The following is a 27,077-nucleotide window of genomic DNA, read 5'->3' on the forward strand; positions in this document are numbered from 1 at the left end:
GGTTTTCCCCTCCATGAACTCTTTGGAGAGTTCCAACTAAAACATTTCCTACACTAAAACTACAGCTTTTCCCATACTCCAAGCACTTATGTGGGCTCTCGCCTTTGAGAAATCCTACGTTTCATAAGTGTTGTTTCTTGCTTTATACCCTTTTCATATTTCTGACATTCAAAAAGACTTTCCTCTGTGTGCAGAGACTGATGAAAAGTGAGGTTTGTCTTCTGACTGAAATTTCTCCCAGCAAGGTAATTTTTATGACTGAAACTTATATCACATTCCTGACATTTAAATGCTGTCTTCCCTGCATGAGTTAATTGATAAATAGCCATTTCTCCCTTCTGAATGAAACTCTTTCCACACTCCTGGCATTTAAATGGTTTCTCTCCTGCATGCTCTAATTGATGCCCAGCCAGGTAACTCTTCCGACTGAAAGTCTTTCCACATTCCTGGCACTTAAATGGTTTCTCTCCTGTATGCGTTAACTGATGACGAGTGAAGTTTGACTTCCAACTGAAACTTTTTCCACATTCCAAACATTGAAATGGCTTCTCTTCTGTGTGAGTTACTTGATGATCCGCAAGGCTCTTCTTCCAACTGAAACTTTTCCCACATTCTGTGCATTTAAATGGTTTGTCTGCTGCATGAGAGCCTTGATGTTCGACAAGGCTCTTCTTGCAAATGAAACTTTTTCCACATTCCATGCATTTAAATGGTTGCTCTGCTGCGTGAGAAGCTTGATGTTTGGCAAGGCTCTTTTTCCACACAAAATTTTTTCCACACTCCAGGCATTTAAATGGTTGTTCCGCTGCATGAGTTGTTTGATGATCAGCAAGGCTTTGCTTCAAACGAAAACTTTTTCCACACTCTAGGCATGAAAATGGTTTCTCTGCTGTGTGAATTAATTGGTGACGGGTAAAGTTCGACTTCCAACCAAAACCTTTTCCACATTGCAAACATTTAAATGGTTTCTCCAAGGTGTGGGTGGTTTGATGAGAAATGAGGTGTGCATTCCGACTGAAGATTTTTCCACACTCCAAGCACTTAAATGGTTTTTCTCCTGTGTGGGTTATTTGGTGACAGTTGAGGTGTTCTTTTCGACTGAATTTCTTTCCACATTCCATGCATTTAAATGGTTTCTCTCCTGTGTGAGTGGCCTGATGAAGCATGAGGCTCATCTTCCACATGAAGCTCCTGCCACACTCTAAACATTTAAACTGTTTCCCTAGTGTTAGAGGTTTTTGATGAGAAGTGAGGTGTGCACTCTGACTGAAACTTTTTCCAGACTCCAAGAAACTGTATGATTTCTCCCCTGTGTGGGTTCTTTGATGTGACAGAAAGTGTGACTTCTTTCCACACTCCTTGAAATCAAAGTTTTTCTCTATTGTGTGAATTCTCTCTGTATCAGGGCCGCTATGAAAGCTTCCATCTAAACTGAGGTTCTCTCCATATTCAAGAGAAATATCTTTATTCCTTCCATTTCCTCCTATTTTTTCTTGGGTGAAGATGTCCCAGATGTCCCTAGCCTGAGAAGCAGAGGCTTTGTTGCCCATTTTTGCTTGAGTGTCATTTTTTGTTTGCTTCTCTTTCTTTTGTTGACCCTGCAGCAAAGGCATACTTGGTTCTGCTCCATTCTCATTTTCCAATCCATCACCTTGAAAAGATAGAAACAATTAGTTAAAGCCCAGGAGAGAAAGAGAGACTGGAATCAAAGCAACTGACATAGTACTTCTCTATGCGCAATCGCTCACTTTTATTTATTTTATTTATCCTGCCTCTTTCTGAATCTTTAGAGAATTGGATGGGAGGACCTAGACTTGGCTTCAGAGTGGGAGCAGTTCTTAGAGGAGGGAAAAAAGACCTCCCCATTTCTGTTCTCGCTTCTCTTTCACTGGTGACTGCACATAGCCACAGTGAAAGTCACCAGAAGAAAAGCAGGTCTTTAAGAGTGAGATACAATGGGGAGCAGGAGTTCCCCACCCAGTGGTCCCTAATTATTGCACATGTGAGTCTGTCACCATCCACTGTAGCATTGAGAAAGCTTACAGAGACAAGCTGCCTTTGAAAAGACAGCTTAAAGCAACCCAGCCTGCTAAAATGCAATGAACATCTGAATATTTCTCAGGCTTCCTCCCCACTGAGAATTGGGCCCATAGTCCTTCAAACATGATTTGTCTGCAGGAACGTATCTGAAACCAGCCCAGCTAGAAGATGATGGCTGTCCTTGCAAAAATACAGCAAGATGGCATGAAGAGGCTACAGGGACTCAGGAGCCCCTGCAAATTGACTGGAACAACTAGGAGAAAGAGAGAGAGACTCACCCAGAGATGCCACAATGTCTAGATTCTCCTCCATGACTTCCTTGTGGAGGGCCCTTTGATCTGGATCCAGCAGAGCCCACTCCTCCTTGCTGAAATACACAGCCACTTCCTCAAAGGTCACCTGGGAGAAGAAATGGGATCTGTAAGTCAAAAATGCCAATGTCAATAAGAAAAGAAAACTGAGTGGGATGGATCTACTCAACATGGATTAGTTCTTCATGGAGGATATTTACATATGGAAAAAAAGAGAGAAAGAAATTATTTCAGACTGAAAGACAAGAGCAGAGGACCAGGCGCTCCACCAGATCCCTTCTTGGACCTCCAGGGATCCTGCTCCCTACCTGATCCAAACTCTCTGAAGCTGTTCTCAAAGCATCTGAATGAATTGCTGAGATAGTACGTCTTGGCCTTGGCAGTCTTCTTTCTCCTGGGAGGGACACAAAAGACAAAAGTTTTTGCAATTCCTTGTATTTCATATTCATGTCTTTCTAAACTCATACCACTGAAGCCACATATTGAGAAGGGTTTTGTAGAATCAGTGAGGATGAAATTGGCAGAGACATACAAGTTGCTTATCTATAATTGTGGTTGTTCAAGCGGTCACCTGTAAATTTACACAAGTTATTTTTGCACCTGTTGCAGTAGTCCCATTTGGAACATTTGAGAGTCCCCACACCTTTTCCCCTACATGCATGGCCCAACATGTTCATGCACTTGCCTCTGTTTCTCAAGCCACTGTGTAGGTTTGACAAGACACATCACACAAGCAGCTGGTTTACCAGAGGAGGGAGATGTCATTCCAATAATGAAAACAAACACCAGTATACCAAATGCTGTGTCTGTTTTGCCAAAAAATCCAGTCTGCAATGGGTAACAAAGCTGAAAAGGCTGGGCCCATGTTGCAGTTCTCAAAAGATCAGGTAAGTGCATACCTTGGAGGAGCCAGATAAACTTCATCCAAGGGTATTAAAAGAACTGGCAGAAGTAATCACAGAACTACTGTCAATAATCTTTGGAAATTCCTGGAGAACAGGAGAGATCCTAGCAGACTGGAGGAGGGCAAATGTTGTCCCCATCTTAAAAAAGGAAAAAAAGAGGATCCAAATAACTGCTGCTCAGTTAGCCTGACTTCTTATGCTTTTGAAGAACTGGATCAGGCACACCATGATGCCACTTCTCAGAATGTTTTTGCACTCTCTTAGTCTGCAGATGGACTGATTTGCCTGGAGTAGTAGGAATTGCAGGACCAGGTGTTGCAAAGTCTTGAGATAACAGACAAACCAAACAGGATTAAACTTTGTGTTCCTCCCCAAGGGAAAAAAAGCACTCAGAATGACTGACTAATATTTTTAAATAATGTTTAGAGGCCATAGACAAACTGATGCCAGAACTTGAATGGACAATGATGAAAAAAATGGAATAAATGACAAAGATTACAGAATTGAAGAGAAAAAGGAGAATGTTTTCACTCATCCGCTGTCAAGAGCAGCGGCAGCCAAAAGGGAGCACTCACTCCTTCTTCACTGCTGTGACAGTGGCCTCCTCATGAGGACATCATCACTGCCGCAGCAAAGCTACACTGGATGCACTGGGCCTTATCTTTCGCTGTGGTGGTCTCCTCAAAAAAAGACCATCACCACTTCAGCAAAGCAGTGTCAGGTGCACTTAGCTTTCTTTTTTGCCATGGGAGTAGCAGCCTCCTTGTGAGGAGAACACTACCACCGTGGAGAAGCAGGGCTGGATGCACTCGGCCTTCTTCACAGCAGCAGTCTCTTCCTGAGGAGGCTGTGGGCATGCAGCAAAGCTGCTGAAGAAGGTGCCAATCGTCATCTACTGCAGGCCACAGCATCACACTTCCCCTAGTGACACCACTGCCACAGAGTCCACTCAGGCTTCCAGTGGCAAAGACAGATCAAGGAGCACTCTGAAGCTCTTTTAGAGAGAGTACTGAAAGGGCAGATTGCCCACACAATTCTTGTACTCAGGAACCAGCCAACTACTATCAACCAAGCTTCCATCTTATCAGGACTGAGTTCTGTTTTACTGGCTCTCATCCAGTCTGTTACACCACCTAAGGCACTAGTCCAACAGACAGCAAATATGCTCCAACTTCATGAAGATAAGAAATAGCTTGCCAATAAAAAAGTACCTTGAGGCACTCCAGAGCTCAATAGCTATGAGATTGAACATGAGTCTTCCAAAGGCATTCTCTGGAACCAGCCATGTAGATAAAAATGGAATCTCTGTAACAAAGCTGCCTACTCTCATCCCATGGATATGTAAAGGAAAGTTGGCAGCCAAAGTAGCTTCCAAATGAAACCCATACCAAGTCAAAGTATCAGTAGGGACACATTAGGATTGTACGTATGAATGGGAAGGCTGAGGTGAAGAGGTTTTTCTGACTCTGACATGGGATGATGCAGAGAATACCCCTACCCAAGTTATGCCATTTAACTGATTCATTGTCTCAAAAAGCACTAGGCCAGAGAACCTCTGTCTTACCAAGATTCAGCTTCTTGTTACTGTCCCTCATCTAGCCTATTACACATCATCTATATCCTGATCCAACATCTGTACAGTCCTGATGTGTCACTTTCTGGAACCATTCCACAGGCAGGAGTGGAAGCACTATAGCACTTCCCGACTCTCTTCCCACAGATACATCAGAGAATTTTGGCTGCCAAATCAGCCTTCACACACTAAGTCAAAATATCAGAAGTGATTAACTGGCATTATGTGTGAATAGAAAGACTACAGTGAAAAGGTTTTTCTGGCTCTAACACGTGGTGATACAGTCCAAGGTCTACAGCTCTTCCCCACAAAGAAAATTAGCAAGAGTGGCAAATAACCACAAAATCAACCCTCAAAAACAGGTCTTTCACTGATCTTTTATACCTTATGCAGTTTTGTACAGTTGGTCCTTCCTATCCTCAGGCTTACCATCCATGGACTGGAGCATCCAATCCACCCATTCTCCTTACTGGTGGTGCATGCACGTGGCTGCACAAAAGCAGTCATGCACACATTGAGAGGACATGACTTGAGGTCCTATGGAATTTGCCATCATGGGAATTTGGAATGGAACCCCCGCTGATACAAAGGTTCAACTATCTTTGACAGAATATGCATCTGTACTGTGCAATTCAACCACTTTCTGGCATAATGGTTCATTCAGTGTGATGGTTTAAAAGTATATATTGTTGAGAGAGGACACTACCAGTAAATCACAGTCTCCCTACTCATATGCTCAGGGCAGCTGTTGTGCACCCCATATATTTTAGGAGTACTGAGGACCAGTGGGAGACCAAACTGAATATGCCCCTTTTGCCCTTACCCAATGAGTTGCCATCTTTGTCCTTTTCCTGCGTGATCCACATGGACTGCACTCCCTGGCCAGAATCTAAGGGATCCATGGCCTCAAGATCATCAGTGGCCTCGGCCAGAAACGCCTCCTGCACCAAAAAGATCAGCAATAGTTGCCATTAAAATAATTCTAAAAGGAATGGAAAAGGAGAGCAAGGGAAGGAGGGTTGGGAATCTTCCTTCCTTTGGTGATTTCCAGAACATGCTGGCCAATGAAAAAAACAAAGAAAAGATAAACCAAGAAAAAAAGCATAAATGTAATCAGCTTTCTGGATTAAAAACTGTTGTTTTAAAAATATAAAATGATGTACATCTATAAGCCCTCAACATAAGAAAAGCAATTGGGCCTGCAACTTAATCCATCACGTTCAATACAATATTTTGCAAGTACTAAGATGTCACAATAAATAAGAAGCAAGGTTGGAATGCTAGTCATAACCCAACTTAAACCATCACGTTCAATACAATATAGTCTCAGCACTATAAAGTCATATAGAAATATAAGTGCTGTTGCTATTGCTATTGAAGATCTATCAATCTGCAGGCAATTTAGAACTGGCCTAGTTAAACATCTGCCAAAGGTCTACAGATCTACCAATTAATGCCAGCCAGCTTCCTATCGCTTAAGGAGAGATTGGAAGAAACAAGCAAGACAGTTAATGACACAGCAGAAACAGGAACATACCATGATATCTACTCCAAAATCTGGACTCTGGGAACAGATAACTGTTAACCAAGGTGGAACACCTAGAGAATCAAGGAGACTGTTTCAACCTGCAATTTCAAAGTCTTTGAGCAAGAGGAACAGAGTGACACACTAACATTCCTAATTACTTGGAATATTGAGCTATGTTCTGATCTCTTACAGAATCCTGGAGTTGGAAAAGACCACAAGGGTCATGCAATCCAACCCATCGCCATCCAGGAAGACACAATCAAAGTACTCCTGACAGATGGCTATCTAGCCTCTCTTTAAAAACTACAGTATTATCTAGAGATTCAATATAGCTTTAATGCTGAAGAATTTATTCAAAGAAAAGATAAACCAAAAAAGTCATAAACTTTCTGGATAAAAGCTATTATTTTAAAAATTTAAAATGACATACATCTATGAGCCCTCAGCATAAGAAAAGCAATTGGGCCTGCAACTAAATCCATCACTTTCAAGTATCTCGGAAGATTTATTCCCTAAGATTCAACAATTCAACACCTCATAGGTAGAACCCAGTTGTAAAGCTGGATAGATTTAAACTTATTTCATTAAAAGGTTTCCCTCTCACATGCGATGTAGAGATTTCAAGGTGACATACAATAGAAACAGACAGATTTAAGACAATATAGACAAGAACAATACTTTTAGAAAGTCAAAAACATACTAAACAATTTAACATATTAAAAGTACAAATAAAACTGGTTACAATGGTTTTCACATGACTATTTAGTTTACCTTTTTACACCTTTGGTAGCTATGCTTGATATGCTCTTCCTGTTTCTTCTTCTCTGCTTGACTCAAGAGGAATCCTTCTGCCAGTGCCACTGCCTGGGAACTTGTTTCCACTCCACATTCCCTGACCCAGCTCTCCATCTCTGGGGGAAGGACAGCCAGGAACTGCTCCAGGATCACCAGGTCCAGGACCTCACCCTTGGTGTGTTGCTCTGGTTTCAACCACTGGCAACAGAAAGCATGGAGTCGGTTGCAGAGCTCTCGGGGTCCCTCAGCCTCCTCATAGCGGAACTGCCTGAAGTGCCGGCGTTGTACCTCCGAACTGAGCAGATCTTTTTCCAGGCTCTTCTTCATGGTTCCTCCTTCCCAGAATCCTCTTCTGCTTCTGCCCTGTACAGTAGGCGATCCTTTTCTTAATTCTTGTTTTTCCATCAATGAGTGGTGTTCAGAAACAAATACAAGGTTAGATGATGCTGTTCTTTTTGCTTCTGTCACATTCTCTCTCAGGCATAAGACTGGCCAAATTACTGGCAAATGCCAAACCCTACAAAGAAAACAAGATAACCTGTTAAGAACCTATTATGAACATTCTCTCTAGATAAAGAACCGAAATCAAGCTGGAAGCTAGTTTTTTTCTGTGTAAGAGACAACCACCATTACTCAAAGAGAAGTTAGGAGTTATGCCTGTGGTCGGAGAGGTTCCCCTTTCCTTTCAAACTGCAAACCAGAACTCTCACATAATGTAAAATTCCTTACACTTGCTTAGTCTCTTAAAAAACAAATAAATCCTTTTTTGCCTTTCATTCTTCCCACTTCCCCATTTTAGAAAGTCTGTTAAATTTTGTGTCTGTAACTGTAAACTGAGCAACCCCAAACAAGTCCCTGCCTGACAAGATGGATCCACCTTCAAACATCCACCTCCTACCCCATTCCATGAACAGAAGTCATATGGACTGACAGACAGAACTTACTGCATTCCCGGAGACAGGATAATGTTCTGCTGCATGGCTGAGGCAATCCTCCTGACTGAGCAGTTATGAAGCTTCTCTTCAGGTAAAGAAAGATAGGCGGGGTACATACCTCCGCTTTGCGGCGCTCTGCCGCCGCCGCCAGTAGGTCCGCGGGGGAGCCGGAGCCTTCACACGGCCCGACTCCCGCGCAGACCGAAAAAGAAGCTCCAAAATGGAGCTTCTTTTTAAGTCGCGTTTGCGACGTAGCGAGGCGCCAGGGGCGCACTCACTACGTCACAACGCCCGCGACGCATACGGACGCTCAGCGTCCGATACGTAAAGATGGCGGCGCCCGTATGAACAGGGCGCCACCATCTTGTACGTATTCAATACGTACTAGGGTTAGGGGGGTGCGGAAGCACCGCCCCTTCCTAACCCTAGTACGTATTGATGACGTACTATTTGGCGGTCTGTAAACCGCCATAGATTCATCAGATTCAAGCCAGACAGTTGATCCTTTCTCTGCATAGGAGACAAAGCAATAGCAATAGCATTTACACTTCTATACTGCTTCATACTGAACTAAGCAGTCTCTAAGTGGTTTACAATCTGTAATCCAATTGCCCCCAACAAACTGGGTACTCATTTTACCAACCTACAAAACGATGGAAGGCTGAGTCAACCCTGGAGCCCTCAGCATCGAACTCACAACGCTTTGGGTGCAGTACTGGCATTTAACCACTATACAACCAGAGGTCCTCATAGACAAAGTCTATGAGTCAAAGGCAGATAGAGATATAGGAGGTTCCTTCTCTTCTTGTCCAGAGACCAAAACCTTCTGGTTGCTCCATCCCAAAAACTGACTCCCCACTCTCTCTGCTTCCCCACCACCCCTCTTTAAGTACTCAGTGTTAAAATACATCTCTGCAGAATGACTCTGTTGCTTTTCAACCGACAATGCCTGCAGGTTCTACTAAAGCCATTTGGCTGCGCCAGGCAATGATCTTTCATATGTCAACAATCTTCATGGAAGGCCCTTCTCTCCATCTCACCACCTTGACAGGGCAGGTTTTGTGAGAACACGGGACAGGGACTTCTCTGTGGCTGCTGTCTCATCTGGAACTCCCTCCCTAGGCAGGCTAGGCTAGCTCCTTCTTTGCTGTCTTTTTGGAAGACCTTTGTTTTCCAGCAGCCTTCTGGGAATGAATTATTTTACTTGTGTGCTTTTTCTTGTTTAAAATTATTGTTTTAATTAGGTTTAATCTATGTTACTTTACTACTGCTTCAATCTTATCTTTTGTATGTTTTTAACAATACACACAGCTTGGCTAGCAGTCAGGAATTCAAAACATCTCGAGAACCAAAGTATGGGGATCGCTGAAGATCATCCTCAGCAGGTAGCTGCCCAGCCCCTTCTTGAAGACATCCAGAGAAGGAGACCCCACCACCTCTCTAGGCTATTGGTTCTGTTGCCTTTCACCTTCTGATACCTGAGACAATTGCTTCATTCTGCCTAAGGTGCACCTCAGAAAGCCTTTGGCACTTTTAAAAGCAGCACTGCTCAGCTCGAAGCTGATCTGATATTCGGATGCAGTGATGGAGGTGGCAGATTAAGGTTGGAGAGATTGAGATTCTGAGTGACTCTGGGCCAGATGCTCCCTTTGGGGAAATGGAAGGATATAATTAAAGGAAGGGATGGAGGCCCCTGAGACAGGCTCCATAAAAGAGATGAAATGAGCTCCCATCAATGCCTCCCAACATCCTCGCTTCCCTTGGTCTAATGATGGGCCATTCCTGGAGCTGCTCAGGCATCACTGTTTCCCATAGCATCACCCACCACTCATCACGTGGCAGATCCTGTGAAGGCAATGTGATGTAGCGCAGTGGTTTGCAGGAAAGGCTAAACCTACGGAAACCAAGGCTTGAACTTTGTTGTTTGTTGCTGCATGCCTTCAAGTTGTTTCTGACTTAAAGGTAAAGGTAGTCTCTTGACATGAATGTCTAGTCGCAACCGGCTCATCTCTGTTTCTAAGTCAAAGAGCCAGTGTTGTCCTAGGACTGCTCTGGTGGTCATGTGGCCAGTAGGACTGCTCCAAACACTGTTACCTTCCAACCACAGTAGTATCTATTTATCTACTTGTATTTGCATGCTTTTGAACTTCTAGGTTGGCAGAAGCTGGGACTAGAGATGGGAGCTCACCCCATCAAGCAGGACTTGGACTGCCAACCATCCGGTTGTCAGAACTGGCACTTCCATAGAATCATAGAATTGTAGAGTTGGAAGAGACCTCAAGGCCATCCAGTCCAACCCCCTTCTGCCATGCAGGAACTCTCAATCAAAGCATCCCCGACAGATGGCCCTCCAGCTTCTGTTTAAAGACCTCCAAAGAAGGAGACTCCACTACACTTTGAAGGAGTGCATTCCACTGTCGAACAGCCCTAACTGTCAGGAAGTTCCTCCTAATGTTGAGGTGGAATCTCTTTTCCTGCAGCTTGCATCCATTGTTCCAGGTCCTGTTCTCTGGAGCAGCAGAAAACAAGCTTGCTCCCTCCTCAATATGACATCCCTTCAAGTATTTAAACAGGGCTATCATATCACCTCTTAACCTTCTCTTCTCCAGGCTAAACATCCCCAGCTCCCTAAGTCGTTCCTCATAGGGCATGGTTTCCAGACCCTTCACCATTTTTGTCACCCTCCTTTGGACACGCTCCAGTTTCTCGATGTCCTTTCTGAATTGTGGTGCCCAGAACTGGACACAATATTCTAGGTGGGGCCTGACCAGAGCAGAATACAGTGGCACTATTACTTCTCTTGATCTAGACACTATACTTCTATTAATGCAGCCTAAAATAGCATTGGCCTTTTTAGCTGCCGCATCACACTGTTCACTCATGTTCAACTTGTGGTCTACTTGGACTCCCAGATCCCTTTCACACGTAGAAGCCTCCTTCGGCCAGGGGTCTCCCATCCTGCTATACCTTTAACCGCTGAGCCACCGCATCCCTTCGTTTATGACTTACGGAGACCCGATCATGTTGCTTTCTTGGCAAGAGTTGTTCAGAGGGGGTTTCCCATTGCCATCCTCCGAAGCAGGAGCGCCGCTCTAGGAAGATTGGCCCAAACACATGGCCGGAAGGGGAGGGCCCTCTGCTGAGAAGAGGGTGATTGACAGCCTCATCCTCCTTCCATTTCCTTCCTCTCTAGGAGTCTTCACGCCTTGGCAGCTTCCCTCTGTGGGACGCCTCCTCTCTATGGCAGGAAGGGGAGGGAAGGACATGAAGGACCCATTCGGCCTTTCTCTCTCTCTAGGACTCCGTCTCTATCGGTTTAACCCCTGCAAGGCCAAAGAGAGGAGTCCTCCCCTCTCCTGAAGCCCTCAAGGGGGAAAGGCTGCTGCTGCTGGGGAGGCTGGTTGGTTAGGCCCAAGAGAGGGCTTTCTCTCCATCTCATGACGGGACCAGAGAGTTGGTCCCATTTCACCCCTTAACCTTCTCTTCTCCAGGCTAAACATCCCCAGCTCCCTCAGGCATTCCTCATAGGGCTTCATGGTTTCCAGACCCTTCACCATTTTTGTCACCCTCCTTTGGACACATGGCTCCAATTGCTCAATGTCCTTTTTGAATTGTGGCGCCTAGAACTGGACGCATATTCCAGGTGGGGCCTGACCAGATCAGAATAGAGTGGCACTATGACTTCCCTTGATCCAGACACTATACAGTGGAACCACAGTATTCAGAGGGGATCCATTCCAGACCCGACTGTCGATACCAAAGTCTGCAGATTAGCTCTGTAAACTGGATGTCAGAATGAGTCGCTCTAGTATGTGTGTTCTTTCCAAATAAACGTTCTCCTGGAGTCTCTATCAGCAAGTACTGGTATAAACTGGTCCTGATATCACACCCCTCTCACAGGCCTAGCCAGCTTTCCACAACTTATTAAAGATAGACTGCCCCTAATAGTGGAGATTCTCTGAGCCTCGCACCTTTGTGGGTGGGTGATCCGCAGTCTCCCAGCTTGGAAACTTTGACAGCGCAGATGCAAAATGTCATGGCTGCTGGGGGGACAGTGTAAGAGTTTGAATGTCTTTTTCTGGACCTTGTGAAGGTGAAGTGCCATTGGAGCATGCTGAGATGGCCCTTTTGTGTTAAGCTGCCTGTTGCCATGACTGTGGAGCTCAAGGAGGATCATGGTCCAGTGGCTGTGGAGCCACACAGGTGGCAACCAGCTGGCAGTCAACACAAAGGCTGCAGAAGACCGGTGTTATTGTGGGTGGTGCCATGAAGAAGCTGCTCCCACTGCTATTGTATTCCTACAATGTATGACCCCTGTATCAGCATGGGATACAGTCCCAAACATTGTGGAAATGCAAAACCATGGATAGTAGTGAACTGTTGAAATAAATGACTTCTGGTGTAAGTTGACTATGCTGGAGTACCTGATATTCCTAGAGAGAACACCTCTAGGCATTTCTAGGTCTTCCAGGGCAAATCTATGGTCAACATCCTCCAAAGGTATACCATAGAATCACGCTGGAGGACCTTGAAAATGCTTAGAGAGAATATATTTTTTGGACATGTTTAAGTGAAACCATGGGTAGGTCCCATGGATATCAGGGTTGTACTGTACTTCTGAGAGCTGTACTCTTCCAGGACACTTCCATGTATAAAGTAAGCTACAAATGTATCAATGAATACATAACTGCATAAAATACACATGGCTAGACTGCAGACATGCAGGTATGAAGCCAGGTTGTTCTCCCCGTTACTTACACTTACATTCGTTCACACAGCCCTAACTCAAGAGTTTTGGGTTCAGCAAAGCTTCAACCAGGGTAATGGCTCACTTGCTGAGTTAGGCTTGCATTGCCAGTTTCCAGTTAAGTGAATGAGCATTACTTTGCTTGCATGGGAGAATAATGCAATGGCCTGCTGGTTACTACAATCCCCACAGTGCCCTTTCTTGAAGGACAGACCGTTGCCAGTCTGTGGGCTATTGTTCTGTAGACCACATTTATTGGAAACACAAATTTGTTGTGCTAGAATCCTGTGTCCCCACCCCAAATTGTTCAATATTAAAAAAATTATTGTATCCATTTGTCAAAACTCTTTTATTTAGAAGCAATTTTGACGGTCCATGAAGCCTGTAAAGACTTCCCGAGGCAGAAAAATATCATCAGACCACTAGTTGCCCACCTCCTGTTTCTCACCTCATGCCAGCAGGATGCCTTGTTACACAACATGTGGAGAGTTAAAAGCACTCCTCTTTAGCGCTCCTTCCACATGTAGAGGTTGATGGATGGAAATGATTTTGAGAATCAGCCTCTGACCCCATACATCTCGGCACATATGTAGTCCTAATTGCTATAATATTCCACTAAGGTCTTATCAAATTGAAAGAGGACACCCCAGTCTCTGACTATGAGTAAATTCTGACTTGATCCCATTCACCACTGTCTTCTCTGAAGTCTTTGTAAGCTACCTTTGGTTTCCCACAAGAGGCTGAGAATTCTAAACATATTGTCCAGACTAAACTAGGTTAATTCTGATCAATATCATAATTTTTGAACATAAATTTGAACTTTTCTAAATATTTACATATCAAATATTCCATATTCATGTCTTACAGACACCATCATATTTATTGCAATTAAGATTATGCCATTAATTAGGATGTGTTAACTGATAAGAAAAAATGTAATGCTCTGTTGTCTATAACATTCAGTTACTCTTTCATCAGAAGACATGTAGTTTGCAGAAAGAAAGCTCAGCAATGCTGACAAATTCAAATAAAGCTTGTTAGCTTTCTCTACCATAAAAAGTTCATTACAAATGGTTTGCTGTGAAACAAGATACCTTGTTCTCTTGTTACCAGGCGAATGCTGCCTTGAGAAATTTAAGCCCAGAAAACATGAAAAGGAATATAAGGCCGAGAAGATAAAGCAGAAAGTTTTGTGCTTTGATGAAAAGCAGCCAGAAGCCAACAGTACCTGGTGTTGCATCACCACTGGGAAAGAAACTACTTATTTACATAAACCAAGTACTGTAAGTATCCATTAAGTCATTGGACAAGATATGTCAGCTAATTAAGCAAGGAAAGATATAAAACAAGCTGAAACAAGATAGACGTCAGACTCCTTAGTCTCCAGTGTACAAAGAATGCTGTTGATACCAGCTGTGTTGTTCCTAGCTGATGGCCCAGACAGACTGATGGAGATATAGACCATGCTGGCAAAAGAAAGAGAGTCTGCTCACTCTCCAATATAAATACCCTGAGATTCCAATAAATAAGAATGCATAATTGGAGTGTTGATCTTAACTCTGTCTGGATTTTACCAGTGTGCATGAGTTTTAGGACACAGGGGATGATAGGGATCCCAAGACAGATCCAGAGTAGCTAACAAATGGCAAAGGACCCTCAATCACTCAGCCTAAAGAGAAAGGGGCAGGGCACCACACTTATTTCATTCCTATGCCTCTTTCCAAACTCTAAGCACTTACATTGATTAAACTGATTCTCCTCTCCTTGAACTCTTTGGAGATGAGTGAGTTTCCTCTGACTAAAATCTATTCCACACTTTCAAGCATTTATGTGCTTTCTCCTCCTGTAAGAATTTCTCTGTTTCCTAAGTGCTGGTTTCTGACTGAAACCTTTTCTACATGCCTAGCATTCAAATAGATTCCCCCCCCCCTTTGTGAGGAGATTGACGTGAGGTTTTTGTTCTGACTGAAATTTCCCCCACATTGCAAGTATTAAAAATGTCTCTCCCTGATGTATTAATCATTGAGAAGGCTTGTCTTTGGAGTGATTCCCCCCCATCTGCATAGTCCAAGCATTTAAATGATTTCCCTTCTGTAGTGAGTTGCTTGATAACAAGGAGCCCTGGTGGCGCAGTGGTTAAACGCCTGTACTGCAGCCATTCACTCAAAACCACAAGGTTGCGAGTTCAAGACCAGCAAAAGGGCCCAAGCTTGACTCAGGCTTGCATCCTTCCAAGGTCACTAAAATGAGTACCCAGATTATTGGGGGCAAATTAGCTTACTTGCTAATTAGCTTACTTGCTGTTCACCGCTATGATCTTTGGAATAGCAGTATACAAATAAAACAAATTATTATTATTATTATTAAATGAAGTTTGTCATCAGTTTGAAGCCTTTCTATACCCTCAGCCTAATTACCATAAAGGCACTAGATCCCATCTGATCTTGGAAGCAAGGTCAGCCCTAGTTAGTACTTGGATGGGAGACTGCCAATGAATACCAGATGTTGTAGGCTATATTTCAGAGGAACGACCTGGCAAACCACCTCTAAATATTCCTTCCCTAAGAAAACCTTATGAAACTCATGGTCATCCTAAGTTGACAGGTGACTTGAGGACACACACATAAGCCTTCAAATGGTTTCTCCCCTGTATGAATTAAATGATGACTAGCAAGGCTCTACTTACTTTCCCTCCCCCCCTCACCATTCCCTTCTCCTTTTGTGTCGTGTCTTTTAGATTGTAAGCCTGTGGGCAGGGAACTGTCTGTTATCCCCTCTATTGTAAACCGCTCGGATTCCCAGTGATTGGGCGGTATATAAATAAAACCTATTATTATTATTATTATTATTATTATTACTACTGAAGCTTTTCTCACACTCTTGGCATTTAAATGGTTTCTCCGCTATATCAGTTGCTTGAGGATCTACAAGTCTCTGATTCCAATGGTTTCTCTGCTCTGTGAGTTGACTGATGACGAGTGAAATTTGATTTCCAATTGAAACTTTTCCCACAATCCAGGCATTTAAATGGTTTTTCTGCTGCATGAGTTATTTGATGATCTGCAAGTCTCTGCTTCCAACCAAAACTTTTCCCACACTCCAGGCATTTATATGGTTTCTCCACCAAGTGAGTTAATTGATGAGAAGATAAGTTTGACCTTGAGCGAAAGCTTTTTCCACACTCTAGGCATTTGAACTGTTTCCCTTCCATGTGAGTTAATTGATGACAAGTGAAGTTTGACTTCCAACGAAAGTTTTTTCCACACTGCAAGCACTTAAATGGTTTCTCCCCTGTGTGTATTATTTGATGAAGTGTGAGGCTCATCTTTTTCATGAAGCTCTTTCCACACTCTAAACACTTAAATTGTTTTTCCGTGGACAGAGTGTTTTCCTTAGAAGACAGCTGAGTCTGACCAAAACTTTTTCCAGAGTCCAAGCAATTGGAGGGGTTTCCCCCTGTGTTGGTTTTTTGATGTGACACAAAATGTGACCTCTTTTCACACTCCATGAAATTAAAGGTCTTCTCTTGTGTGTGAATTCTGTCTGTATGAGTTCCACTATGGATCGAGGTTCCCACCATATTTAAATTGATGTTCCCCCCATATTCAAGAGAAATACTTTTATTCCTTCTATTTCCTCCTTCTGCTTTTTCTTGGGTGGAGATGTCAGAGATATCTAAAGCTTGAGAATCAAAAGGTTTGTTCCCCATCTTCCCATGAGTGATATTTTTTGTTTGCTTCTCTTTCTTCTGTTGATCCTGGGCTCTTTGCAGCCAAGAGATCCTTAGTTCTCGTACATTCTCACTCTTCTGACCATCACCTTGAAAGGACAGAAACAACTAGTTAAAGCGCAAACAGAAAGAGTGGCTGGAATCAAAGAGATAAGTGACAGCAACTGGAGTTTGAATCTGAAAGAGATAGGCCTCCATAGGCCTTTCCTACATGCAGTCACTCAAATGTGGGCACCCTTTGACAGGAAGGAGTAAGCACATCCTAGTAGCAATTACCTAGATTTGTTCACCTTTTATTTACCTGACAGCTTCTTTTTGAATCTTTAGCACTCTCTCCTCTGCATGATACCTAGACTTGGCTACCAAGCAGGAGCAAGAAAGTGAATGAACAGTTCTTAGAGAAGGAAAATGATCCCCTTTTGATCTCACTTCCCTCTAAAAGTTTCCATGATTCATTTTTACTAGTAATTGCACATTGCCACAGTGAAAGTTGCCAGATGTAATCCAGGTGTTTAAGAATGAGATACCATGTGGGTGTGTGTGGGTGTCCCTATCCACTGGTCCATAATTAGCACATATCTCAGTCTCTATCTAATGGAGCCTTGAGAAAGCTTACAGAGGGCTGGAACAGACTGGCAGCTTCAGCCAGCTTCAAGCCGGCTTGGGGGCATGATGTTTACACATGCCACGATCTCAAGTCACCCAGAAGTCGCAGCTTCCAGGCGAGTTAGGGGCGTGACATTTAGACAACACACGCCTCTAAGCTGGATGGAAGCTGGATGAAGCTGCGGTGGGGCGGCTTCAACCCGCCCCAAATAGGAGCGGCTCTTTGCAGCTACTATTTGAGATGGATGAGGGCCACTGCATGTGCTTGCTGTGGCCCCAATTGGGCTTTGTCAAGGGTAGATCAAACCGTCCTTTCCGGGCTGCCTGTTCAACTCCAGAGACAGGCTTGCTTTTGAAGAGATCACTGAAATCAATCCAGCCTACTGAAATGTAATGAAAATTTGATGGGATGGGAATATCTCTCAGGTTTCTTCCCCAGTGAGAATTGGGGGCCCACTCCTTCATCCCGTGTTTTGCCCTTAGGCATTTGATGAGTGACTATACTATATAAAGCCTGTCCTACCAAAACAATGTGATGGATCCTGCTAACTGTTGTGTTGGGGTATATATGTATGTGAGTTTGTGTGACTAATGATATATATTTGAATCTCAATTTATTTTTTTAATGATTTAATTTTATTTTAATTTTTATATGTTGATTTTTTAAAAAATATGTTTTTATATTGTTGTAAGCCACTTTGAGTCTCAAACTGGGGAAAGGGCAAGACAAAAATGTATATATAATAACAACATGAACACCATAATAAGAATAATATCTGAAACCATCAGAAGTACAGCAAAATGGCAGCAAGAGGCTACAGTGATTCAGGAGCACCTGAAAAATAACTGGATCAATCAGGAGAAAGCAAGAGACTCACCCAGGGATGATACAATCTGCATATTCTCCTCCATGACTTTCCCGTGCAGGGCCCTTTGGTCTGGATCTAGCAGGGCCCACTCCTCCTCACTGAAAGACACAGACACTTCCTCAAAGGTCACCTACAGAAGGAACTATTATGCGTAAGTCAAAAATATTGACCCCAGTCAGAACAGAAACTTGGCAGTTTGGGGCTGCTCAACATGGTTCAACTCTTCACTTAGGACATTTACAAATGAAAGGAAAGGGGCACACAACCTATCCCCTTCTTGGCCCTCCAGTGCTCCTGCCCCCTACCTGATCCAGGCCCTTGAACGCTGTTCTCAAGTCATCAAAATGAAAAAATGAGCTGCTACGGATCGGTGTTGTCCTTCTTTCATCTACTGTGAGAGACACAAAAGGCAAAAGGGAAAGTTCTTTAACATTCCTTCTATTACTCATTCACATTTTTCCAAACTATGCCATCAACACTAAAGCCTTTAGGAAGTCTTTGTAGACCCAGTAAATATGAGATTGGCAGAGACAGACAGGTTGTTTACCTGTAACTGTGGGTCTTCAAGTGGTCACTTGAAGGAGCCCTGGTGGCACAGTGGTTAATGCCTATACTGCAGCTACTCACTCAAAACCATAAGGTTGTGAGTTCAATACCAGCAAAAAGGGCTCAAGCTTGACTCAGGCTTGCATCCTTCCGAGGTCGCTAAAATGAATACCCAGATTGGTGGGGGCAATTACCTTACAGTTGTAAACCGCTTAGAAACTGTTAGTTCAGTATGAAGCAGTATATAAATGTAGCTGTTTTTTGTCTGTCACACACAAGTGGGTTTTGTGTGGTACATTCTAGACCCAAGCAGCTTTTTGGCAGGCTCCCTACCCTACTTCCTCTGTAGTCATGCCCCAACATGCTTAGATATTTGCTTCAGTTTCCACACCTGTTGCAGAGGTTTAGCAAGACAGAAAGATGGGAGGAGGGTGGAGTTTTTGAACTCACTGATAACCATTTGAAGAAGTAAAGTTACAGACAAGTAAGCAACCTGTCCTTCTGTGTTTTGGTCTCTATGAACCACAAAATTGGGCTACCAGTCAGTTAGCTTACCCAAGGAGGGAGATGTCATGTCTATAGCGACAAAACATTGCTCTAACAAATGTTGCATCTGAGACAGTTAAGAAAGGTAGAAGGCTGTGACCATGTTGTAGTCTTACACAGATTAGGAAAACACACACCTCAGAGAAGTGAAGACAAGATTGAAACAGCTCTAGTGGGATGTGTCTATAGGAACTGTGAAGGCAGCAACTTGGCCAACTAATCTATCAGGGAGATGGCTGTTTGGGGAAAAAGTAAGCTGAAAACCAGAAAGCCCTTCCTAGATCCAGTATAGCAAACAAAAAGCACAGGAAACTGTCAAAAGCTACAGTTATATCTATGTAATAATGCAAAACATGGTGAACATCTTGAGAATGCAATTCAACCTCCAGCAGCAAAGGAGGGTTCTTTATGTACTCAAGAAGAACAATGTCCTCAGAAAAATGAAAGTCTATGTTGATCTTTAATAGGAAGGAGATGCCAGGTCACAGTGAGACCTTGTTTTTGTGAAATTAAGTAAGGAACATCAGAACATAACACACAAAGCTCACATGTTCTAGCTGATGAGACTGTGGGAAGAAAAAGTGCCTTTAAAGTAACCATAAATGAAATTTGGCTAGTGGCTCAGAGGGTTTACCCATTAATTGAGTCAACACCAATGACATGGAACATGGCAGGATCAGCAATGACAAATACTGATGAGTGAGATGCTTAAGGAAATGCTTGACATTAGAATGGCAAAATATAGATTTTCTATTTTAATTGTTCTGCTGGAAAGCTTAAACTGCTGCTAAGGTAACTTATATTTAGGAGAAAGCTAGCCCCTGCATCCTTTAAGGTTCAGAAGAAAGTGTAGAACAAAAGGAACAGAACAAGGCAGAGAAGGTTCACATTTCCATCAGTGGTTAAATACCTCTACTGCAGCCATTCACTCAAAACCACAAGGTTGCGAGTTCAAGACCGGCAAAAGGGCCCAAGCTCGACTCAGGCTTGCATCCTTCCGACGTCACTAAGATGAGTACCCAGACTGCTGGGGGCAAATTAGCTTACTTGCTAATTAGCTTACTTACTGTTCACCGCTATGATCTTTGGAATAGCGGTATATAAATAAAACAAATTATTATTATTATTATTATTATTATTATTATTATTATTATTATTACATATCGAATGCAAAGGCTTCAAACATCCTCCACTTTAAATCTTAAGTTGTGCATGTGGCATTTTGAAGAGCCTTCGAAGTTCTATATCATAGGAAAAGGGAGATGTAGCCTCAGTGCTGTTAGATAAAGACATTCAAGGAGTAGGTGCAGGATCTTGATCCTGAAATACGTTGAGTATGTGCTTGTGGAGAGACAGCCTCATATAAGTCTATCTGGACAGCAACAACAGAGTGGTGAACCATGCTTGCCTGGTTACGAGAACACAGTTTTGCAAGTCCTCTCTTACCTTTACCAGGACCATGGTTATGAAGGGAAATGGACAAAAGGCATACAGGAACAAGCTGTTCCAATCATGTATGAAAGCATAATCTGAAGACCCCTTCTCTTGACCAGCACTGGTGTAAAAAAAAATTGTATAATATCAGCCCTCAAAAGCGTTTATGCCTTACACAGATTTTGTAAGTTTGTGTAACTGAAACCCCTTCTAGCATAACGGCTCTGTGAAAGTGTTGGTTTAAATTTATAAATGCCTAAACTGTTGAGACAAGACACTGTAAGAATATCTAATCTCCCCTATCTGTAGGCTCTGGGGAGCACATGTGCACCCCATATATTTTCAGAGTATGTGGAGGGGCAGACTAAACTGAAGAATGTCCCCTTTTAAAAGCCCTTACCTAATGAGGCATCTCTGTCCTTTTCTTTTGAGATCCACATGGACTGCACTTCCTGCTCAGAATCTGAGGGACCCTTTGCTGCCTCAAGACCCTCAATGGCTTCTTTCAGAAACACTACCTGCACCAGAAAGACCAACAATAGTTACCATGAAAATAATTAGAAAAGGAATGATAAAATCATAGCGTTGGAAGAGACCACAAGTGCCATCCAGTCCAATCCCCTGCCATGCAGGAACTCTCAGTCAAAGCATCCCCGACAGATGGCCATCCAGCCTCTGTTTAAAGACCTCCAAGGAAGGAGACTCCACCACTCTCCAAGGAAGTGTATTCCACTGTTGAACAGCCCTTACTGTCAGTAAGTTCCTCCTAATGTTGAGGTGGAATCTCTTTTCCTGCAGTTTGCAAGGGATGAGGGGGTGTGGTTGGAATCTTACTCCCTTTCATGTTATCTTGGGTAATAACTGGAAGAGGTTTTTACAAAGTTTCTGAAATATCAAGATGAGAGTGTGGAGTGGCTTCATGTTTAAATAACCAAAAGAACCTATCTTTGTGCCTAAATAGACAGGCCAAAATAAAGCTGCTTCGAGCCACTTTGAAATTGTGCTGTTTAAATGACACATGCATCCTAAGAGGACAGAAGCCACATCAAAGCCATGTTCCAGTCCTAAGGACTGATGCACAGATTTGGTGCAGCTTCTGGCCTCTTAAGATGCATGTGTCATTTAAACAGCATACCTCCAAAGTCACCCAAAGCAGCTTTATTTTGGCCTATCTGTTCAGGCCCTTTGTCAGAAAAAAAAGAGAACGAGGGGAAATGGTGGCCAAGATATGAAACATTGTGAGATTAAACAAAGGTCAGAAAGCAAGTGACAAACCTCCTAAAGGTCTATCAGTCTGGGAACAATTTAGGATTTGTCTAAATAAGGATCTACAAAAGGTTTACAGTCCTAGTACCGGTTAATGCCAGTCTCTTACTGCTTAAGGAGAGAGATTGGAAGAAACAGGCAACACATCTAATGATGTAGCAGAAACAGAAACAGCTCATATCTGCTCCAGAATCTAGAATCTGTGTACAGATTCCTGTATTCTAAGCTGGAAGACCTAGAGAATGAAAGATGATGCCTAAACCTGTGATTTCATGGGGTTCCTGAACAGAAGGAACAGGGTGACATACTAACATTTTTAATGATCTAGATTAATGAACTATGTCCTGAACATTTAACTTTGAAAGAGTTAGCGGGCTTTTCCTCAAATGTGTTTCATATATTAAAATCCATCCTTTAATCAATTGATATTTGTTAATTAATCTGCTAAACTATTTTCCCCTGATGTTAAATGTACAGCCACAAAATAAATTAGCTTTTAAATGAAAACACAAGTTCATGAACTAACAATAAAAATGTTCTGCTTATTCTTCTAAATGATTAAATAAAAAATGATGAATAATGGCTAAACATATAAAAGGGAATGGTAGTGGGCTACAGTTTGAATTTACAGAATAAGGCCTCAATTTTTAGTTGGTGCTGTGCAGCAGCACCAACATATTGCTTAGGACCAAATCGCTGCCCTAATCCTCATCATCATTGCTCTTGATTCCTCAGACCTGATGGAAATATCATTCAACCATGCTCTTATCACCAGCCGAATGGACTTCTTTCTCTCCATGCACTTGATGACCAGTAAAGTTGTTTTTTGGGGAGGGGGATTATGATCTTGGCAATAGTGTCAGGATTGTGATTGAACAGTGATCATGAACATGAAACAGTTACCTAGCTTTACTTGTCTGTTTTGAGATCCAGCATGGTGTAGTGGTTTTAGCATTAGACTTAGGATTTTGCAGACAAGTGTTCAAATCCCTGCTTGGCCATAAAACTCACTGTGTGACCCTGAGCAAATCACAGACTCTCTCAACCTCAGAGGATAGCAATGGCAAACCCCCTTTGAAGAAACATGCCAAAAAATCCTGTGATAGGTTTACCTTAGGGTCACCATAAGTCAGAAATGACTTGAAAGCACACAACTGTTTTGTATTCATAATCAGCATTCAGGGTGGGATACAACAGAACCAATCTGACAAATTTAACACAATATAAGTAATAAAAATTATTTTTAGAAGCTAAAACATATTAAACTATTTAAAAAGTTAAATAGATTAGATCAGGTTAAAATACTTCCAAAACTACAGACTGATGTGTTACATTTACTTTGTTGCATTTTCTATTGTTATATTTCATATATATAAAAAGTCCCAGTCTGAAAGGCTCTCACCTGCTGCTTTTGCTGCTGCCTCTGCTCCTCTGCCTGGCTCAGGAGGAAGCCTTCGGCCAGGGCCACCGCCTGGGAACTGGTCTCTGCCCCACATTCCCTGACCCAGCTGGCCATCTCTGGGGGAAGGACAGCCAGGAACTGCTCCAGGATCACCAGGTCCAGGATCTGAGCCTTGGTGTGTTGCTCTGGATTCAGCCACAGATGACAGAAACCATGGAGTCGGTTGCAAAGCTTCCGGGGTCCCTCAGTTTTGTCATAGTGGAAATTTCTGAAGCGCTGGCGCTGCACCTCTAAATTGGGCAGATCCATTCCCTGGCTCTTCTGCATGGCTCCTCTTTCCCAGAATCCTACTCTATTCCCAGCCTGAACAGCAGGACAGCTTTTTCTTAATTCTTGCTTCTCCATTAATGAGTGGTGCTCCAAAAGAAATAACAGGTTAGGTGAAGAAGTTATTTTCTCTTCGGACACATTCTCCCTCCGGCAGAAGACTGGCCAAATTACTGGGAAATGCCAAGCCCTGCAAAGAAAAAGAGATGTTCTGTGCAGAATCTATTATAAACATTCTTTTTATGTAAAGAACTGTTTCACTATCAAATTCAACCTGTAAACTGGCTCCTTTTATTATACAGAAGTAAAACTGCCATGGCTCACAAAGACACTAGGAGGGATGCCAGAAGTCAGGCAAGTTTCCCTTTCCTTCTGACAGACCTGAATCTTCACACAATGCAGAATTCCTTTCACTTGCTTAATCTCTAAAATGAATCCCCTTCTTTGCCTTCCCTTCCTCATTCATCTCACTTCCCCCTTAATAAATGTTGTGTCTGTAACTAGAAACTTAGCAGCCCAGGACTATTTGCTTCCTGACAAGATGGCTCCCCCAACACACCGAGATACTATTTCACAAATAGATGTCAACTGGACTGACAATCAGAACTTACTGCAGTCCTGGAGACGAGAGAGTATTCTTCTGCATGACTGAGGCAATAGGTTGGTCCAGGGCCTCCCTGGCTGAGCAGTTATGAAGCTTCTCTTAAGGTAGGGAGATGTTTAATGTTTAACCATCAAATTCAAGCCAGAAACTGGCTTCTTTCCCTGTGCAGGAGAGACAAGTACCATGAGTCAAAGACTAAGTGAGATAGTACGTTCCTTCCTTTCTCCAGACTTCTCTCCATCTCACCACTTTAAGAGACAGGTTCCATGGGAATGCAGAAAGGCCTTCGAAGTGGTTGCTCCCACCTCTTTAACTTCCTCCCTTAGAGAGGCTTCGCTGGCTCTTTCTTTGCTGTCCTTCTTTTTTTTGCAAAACCTTTGTATTCCTGCAGGCTTTTGGGAAATTTAGTTAAAGCTATTTTTCTGCCTCAGGCAATATCTTTTGCTATCAATCTGCCTAAATGTGGTTTTAACATAGTTTCTAATAATATTGTTATTTAATGTTTGGAAAGTAAGATATTAAATTTAATCTTGTTTTAACATTTTTGTAAGCCACCTCGGACCCCATCTCTGGGGAATGACAGATAAATAAATAAATGAATGAAATCTCAAAATCTTTACAGGAAAAGAGATTCCACCTCAATATTAGGAAGCCTTTCCTGACAGTAAGAGCTGTTTGACAGTGGAACAATCTCCCTTGGAGGATGATCAAGTCTCCTTATCTTCAGGTCTTTAAACAGAGGCTGGGTTCAGGGGTGCCTTGATTCTTTATTCCTGGAGGACAGTGGGTTGGACTGGATGGTCCCTGGGGTCTCTTCCAGCTCTAGGCTTTTACAAGCACTTTTTATGATCCCACCATCTTCATGGGCAGGTTTTGTGCGACTGCAGGAGAGGGTCTTCTCCATGATTGGCCTTCCAGTTAGAATTCTCTCCCTGGAAAGCCTAAGCTGGCTCCTTATTTGCTGTCTTTTTCCATGCAGAAACTCCCAATCAAGGCACCTGACAGATGGCCATCCAGCCTCCCTTTAAAGACCTCCAAGGAAGGGGACTCTACCACTCTCTGAGGGAGTGCAGTTCACTGTTGAAGAACTCTTACTGTCAACAAGTTCTTCCTAATGTGAAGTTGAAGGCTTTCATGGCTGGTATCCATAGTTTTTTTGTGGCTAAGGGGCCATGTTCTAGCAGATCCCTTTCACATGTACTTTCATTCAGCCAGGTGTCTCCCATCCTATATCTCTGCATTTCATTTTTGTGCCCTAAGTGCAGTACCTTACATTTCTCCCTGTTGAAGTTCATTCTGTTAGCTTTGGCCCAGCTTTCTAGTCTATTCAGGTCATTTTGAATCTTGATCCTGTCCTCTGGAGTATTAGCTATTCCTCCTAATTTGGTGTCATCTGCAGATTTGATAAGTATGCTCCCAATTCTGTCATCCAGGTCATTGATAAAGATGTTGAATAGCACTTGGCCCAGGACAGAGCCCTGTGGGACCCCACTGGTCACTTCTCTCCAGGATGAAAAAGAGCCATTGCTGAGCATCTGTCCCCCCTTCAGCCCCTCCCTCCTCTGGCCCCAAATATCCCTGTCAGGGCCCCCCCTCCTCCTCCTCCTCCTTCTTGGCCCAGATTGGAGGGCAGAAAAGGGGCCCCACTCACCCCGCTCTCCTGCCATTCACAAACACTAGAGTGACCCTGACCGATGGCCGGAAGGGGCGGGCGTCAACATTGATTGACAGGTCTTCCATTTCCTCCCTCTCTAGGACGTTTCACCACAATGGCCGGAAAAGGCGGGGCCTTGGGGGTTGATTGACAGGCAGGCCTGACTGCGTCCTTTCTTCCCTCTCTTCCCGCAGGTAATGTCATATTATGGAGATGGAGTCCGAAAGACAGGCTGCGGAAGGATCCTGGGGACTGTACTTTTGTGAGACAGTGAGCCTTCTCTGCCAGAGAGAGCTCTGCTGCCACAATAAAACTACAACTCCCAGGATTCCCTGGCACTGAGCCAGGGCAGTTAATGTGGTCTCACTCTGGATTGTTTCTGCAGTCTGTTTTGGACCATGGTTGCTGTACGAAGAAGCCCTTGAAGCGCTGCTGCTCCTCTTGAGCTGCATTCTGGGCCTTTGCAGAATCCAAAGGTCTCATAGCCCTGTTAGTCTCTGGGATCAGTCTGCAGGGAGATCTTGTGGCTCCTTTGACAATGACTGAGATAAAGACATTGCCAGAAGGAGCTTTCTTAGATTCAACGTCTTTATCAATGACCTGGATGACAGAATTGGGAGCATACTTATCAAATTTGCAGATGACACCAAATTAGGAGGAATTGCTAATACTCCAGAGGACAGCATCAAGATTCAAAATGATCTGAACACAAATATAGGATGGGTGATACCTGGCTTAAGGAGACTTCTACGTGTGAAAGGGATCTGGGAGTCCAAGTAGACCACAAGTTGAACATGAGTGAACAGTGCAATGCAGCAGCTAACAAGGCCAATGCAAAGAAATAGTACCACTCTATTCTGCTCTGGTCAGGCACCAACTGGAATATTGTGACAAACTGGAGTGTGTCCAGAGAAGGACAACCAAAATGGTGAAGGGTCTGGAAACCAGGCCCTATGACGATAGAACTAGGGAGCTGGGTATGTTTAGGCTGGAAAAGAGACAGTTAAGTGGTGCTATGATGGCCTTGATTAAGTAAATTGAAGGGATGTCATATTGAGGAGGGAGCAAGCTTATTTTCTGCTGCTCCAGAAACTAGAACATGGAACAATGGATGGAAGCTGCAGGAAAAGAGATTCCAGCTCAACATTAGGAGGAGCTTCCTGACAGTAAGGGCTGTTCAACAGTGGAACAAACTCCCTCGGAGGGTGATGGAGTCTCCTCCTTTAGAGGTCTTTAAAAGAGGCTGGATGGCTATCTGT

General features: G+C 43.3%; 3 protein-coding genes across 7 annotated transcripts in view; 1 reads left to right on the forward strand and 2 right to left on the reverse strand.

The window, feature by feature from the left end:
• The window catches only part of LOC121924248 (zinc finger protein 25-like), a 35,005-nt gene extending 23,812 nt beyond the window's left edge, over nucleotides 1-11,193 (reverse strand). The window contains exons 1-8 of one of the 4 annotated variants that reach the window (XM_042455524.1): nucleotides 11,097-11,189; nucleotides 8,562-8,597; nucleotides 8,097-8,192; nucleotides 7,129-7,669; nucleotides 5,653-5,770; nucleotides 2,660-2,745; nucleotides 2,319-2,439; nucleotides 1-1,651 (exon numbers count right to left, since the gene is read on the reverse strand). In XM_042455524.1, the coding sequence (XP_042311458.1) occupies nucleotides 87-1,651; nucleotides 2,319-2,439; nucleotides 2,660-2,745; nucleotides 5,653-5,770; nucleotides 7,129-7,669; nucleotides 8,097-8,131 (2,466 nt within the window). In that variant the 5' untranslated portion in view covers nucleotides 8,132-8,192; nucleotides 8,562-8,597; nucleotides 11,097-11,189 and the 3' untranslated portion in view covers nucleotides 1-86. Of the gene's footprint in view, nucleotides 1,652-2,318; nucleotides 2,440-2,659; nucleotides 2,746-5,652; nucleotides 5,771-7,128; nucleotides 7,670-8,096; nucleotides 8,193-8,561; nucleotides 8,598-11,054 lie in introns of all 4 variants that reach the window. The other 3 variants (XM_042455525.1, XM_042455526.1, XM_042455527.1) reach the window with 3 other exon arrangements.
• A 4,171-nt stretch (nucleotides 11,194-15,364) lies between these two features.
• Nucleotides 15,365-25,903, reverse strand: LOC121924265 (zinc finger protein with KRAB and SCAN domains 7-like). 2 transcript variants are annotated; one of them, XM_042455574.1, is made up of 8 exons: nucleotides 25,816-25,903; nucleotides 24,172-24,325; nucleotides 23,234-23,750; nucleotides 20,966-21,083; nucleotides 18,345-18,427; nucleotides 18,049-18,169; nucleotides 15,696-16,653; nucleotides 15,365-15,520 (listed from the first exon to the last, which is right to left on the reverse strand). In XM_042455574.1, the coding sequence occupies exons 2-7, from the start codon at nucleotides 24,204-24,206 to the stop codon at nucleotides 15,743-15,745; spliced, it is 1,785 nt and encodes a 594-aa protein (XP_042311508.1). In that variant the 5' UTR covers nucleotides 24,207-24,325; nucleotides 25,816-25,903; the 3' UTR covers nucleotides 15,365-15,520; nucleotides 15,696-15,742. The 2 variants fall into 2 exon arrangements, with proteins under 2 accessions (XP_042311508.1, XP_042311507.1); XM_042455573.1 differs by having other exon boundaries at nucleotides 18,345-18,430.
• Nucleotides 25,904-26,030: 127 nt separating this feature from the next.
• LOC121923424 (paternally-expressed gene 3 protein-like) overlaps nucleotides 26,031-27,077 on the forward strand; it is a 40,967-nt gene continuing 39,920 nt past the window's right edge. Inside the window, exon 1 of the mRNA XM_042453837.1 lies at nucleotides 26,031-26,294. The gene's annotated coding sequence lies outside the window, so the exon portion shown is untranslated. The remainder of the gene's footprint in view (nucleotides 26,295-27,077) is intronic.

Source organism: Sceloporus undulatus, chromosome 2 (assembly GCF_019175285.1).
Source record: "Sceloporus undulatus isolate JIND9_A2432 ecotype Alabama chromosome 2, SceUnd_v1.1, whole genome shotgun sequence".
In the NCBI taxonomy this organism is placed as follows: domain Eukaryota; kingdom Metazoa; phylum Chordata; class Lepidosauria; order Squamata; family Phrynosomatidae; genus Sceloporus; species Sceloporus undulatus.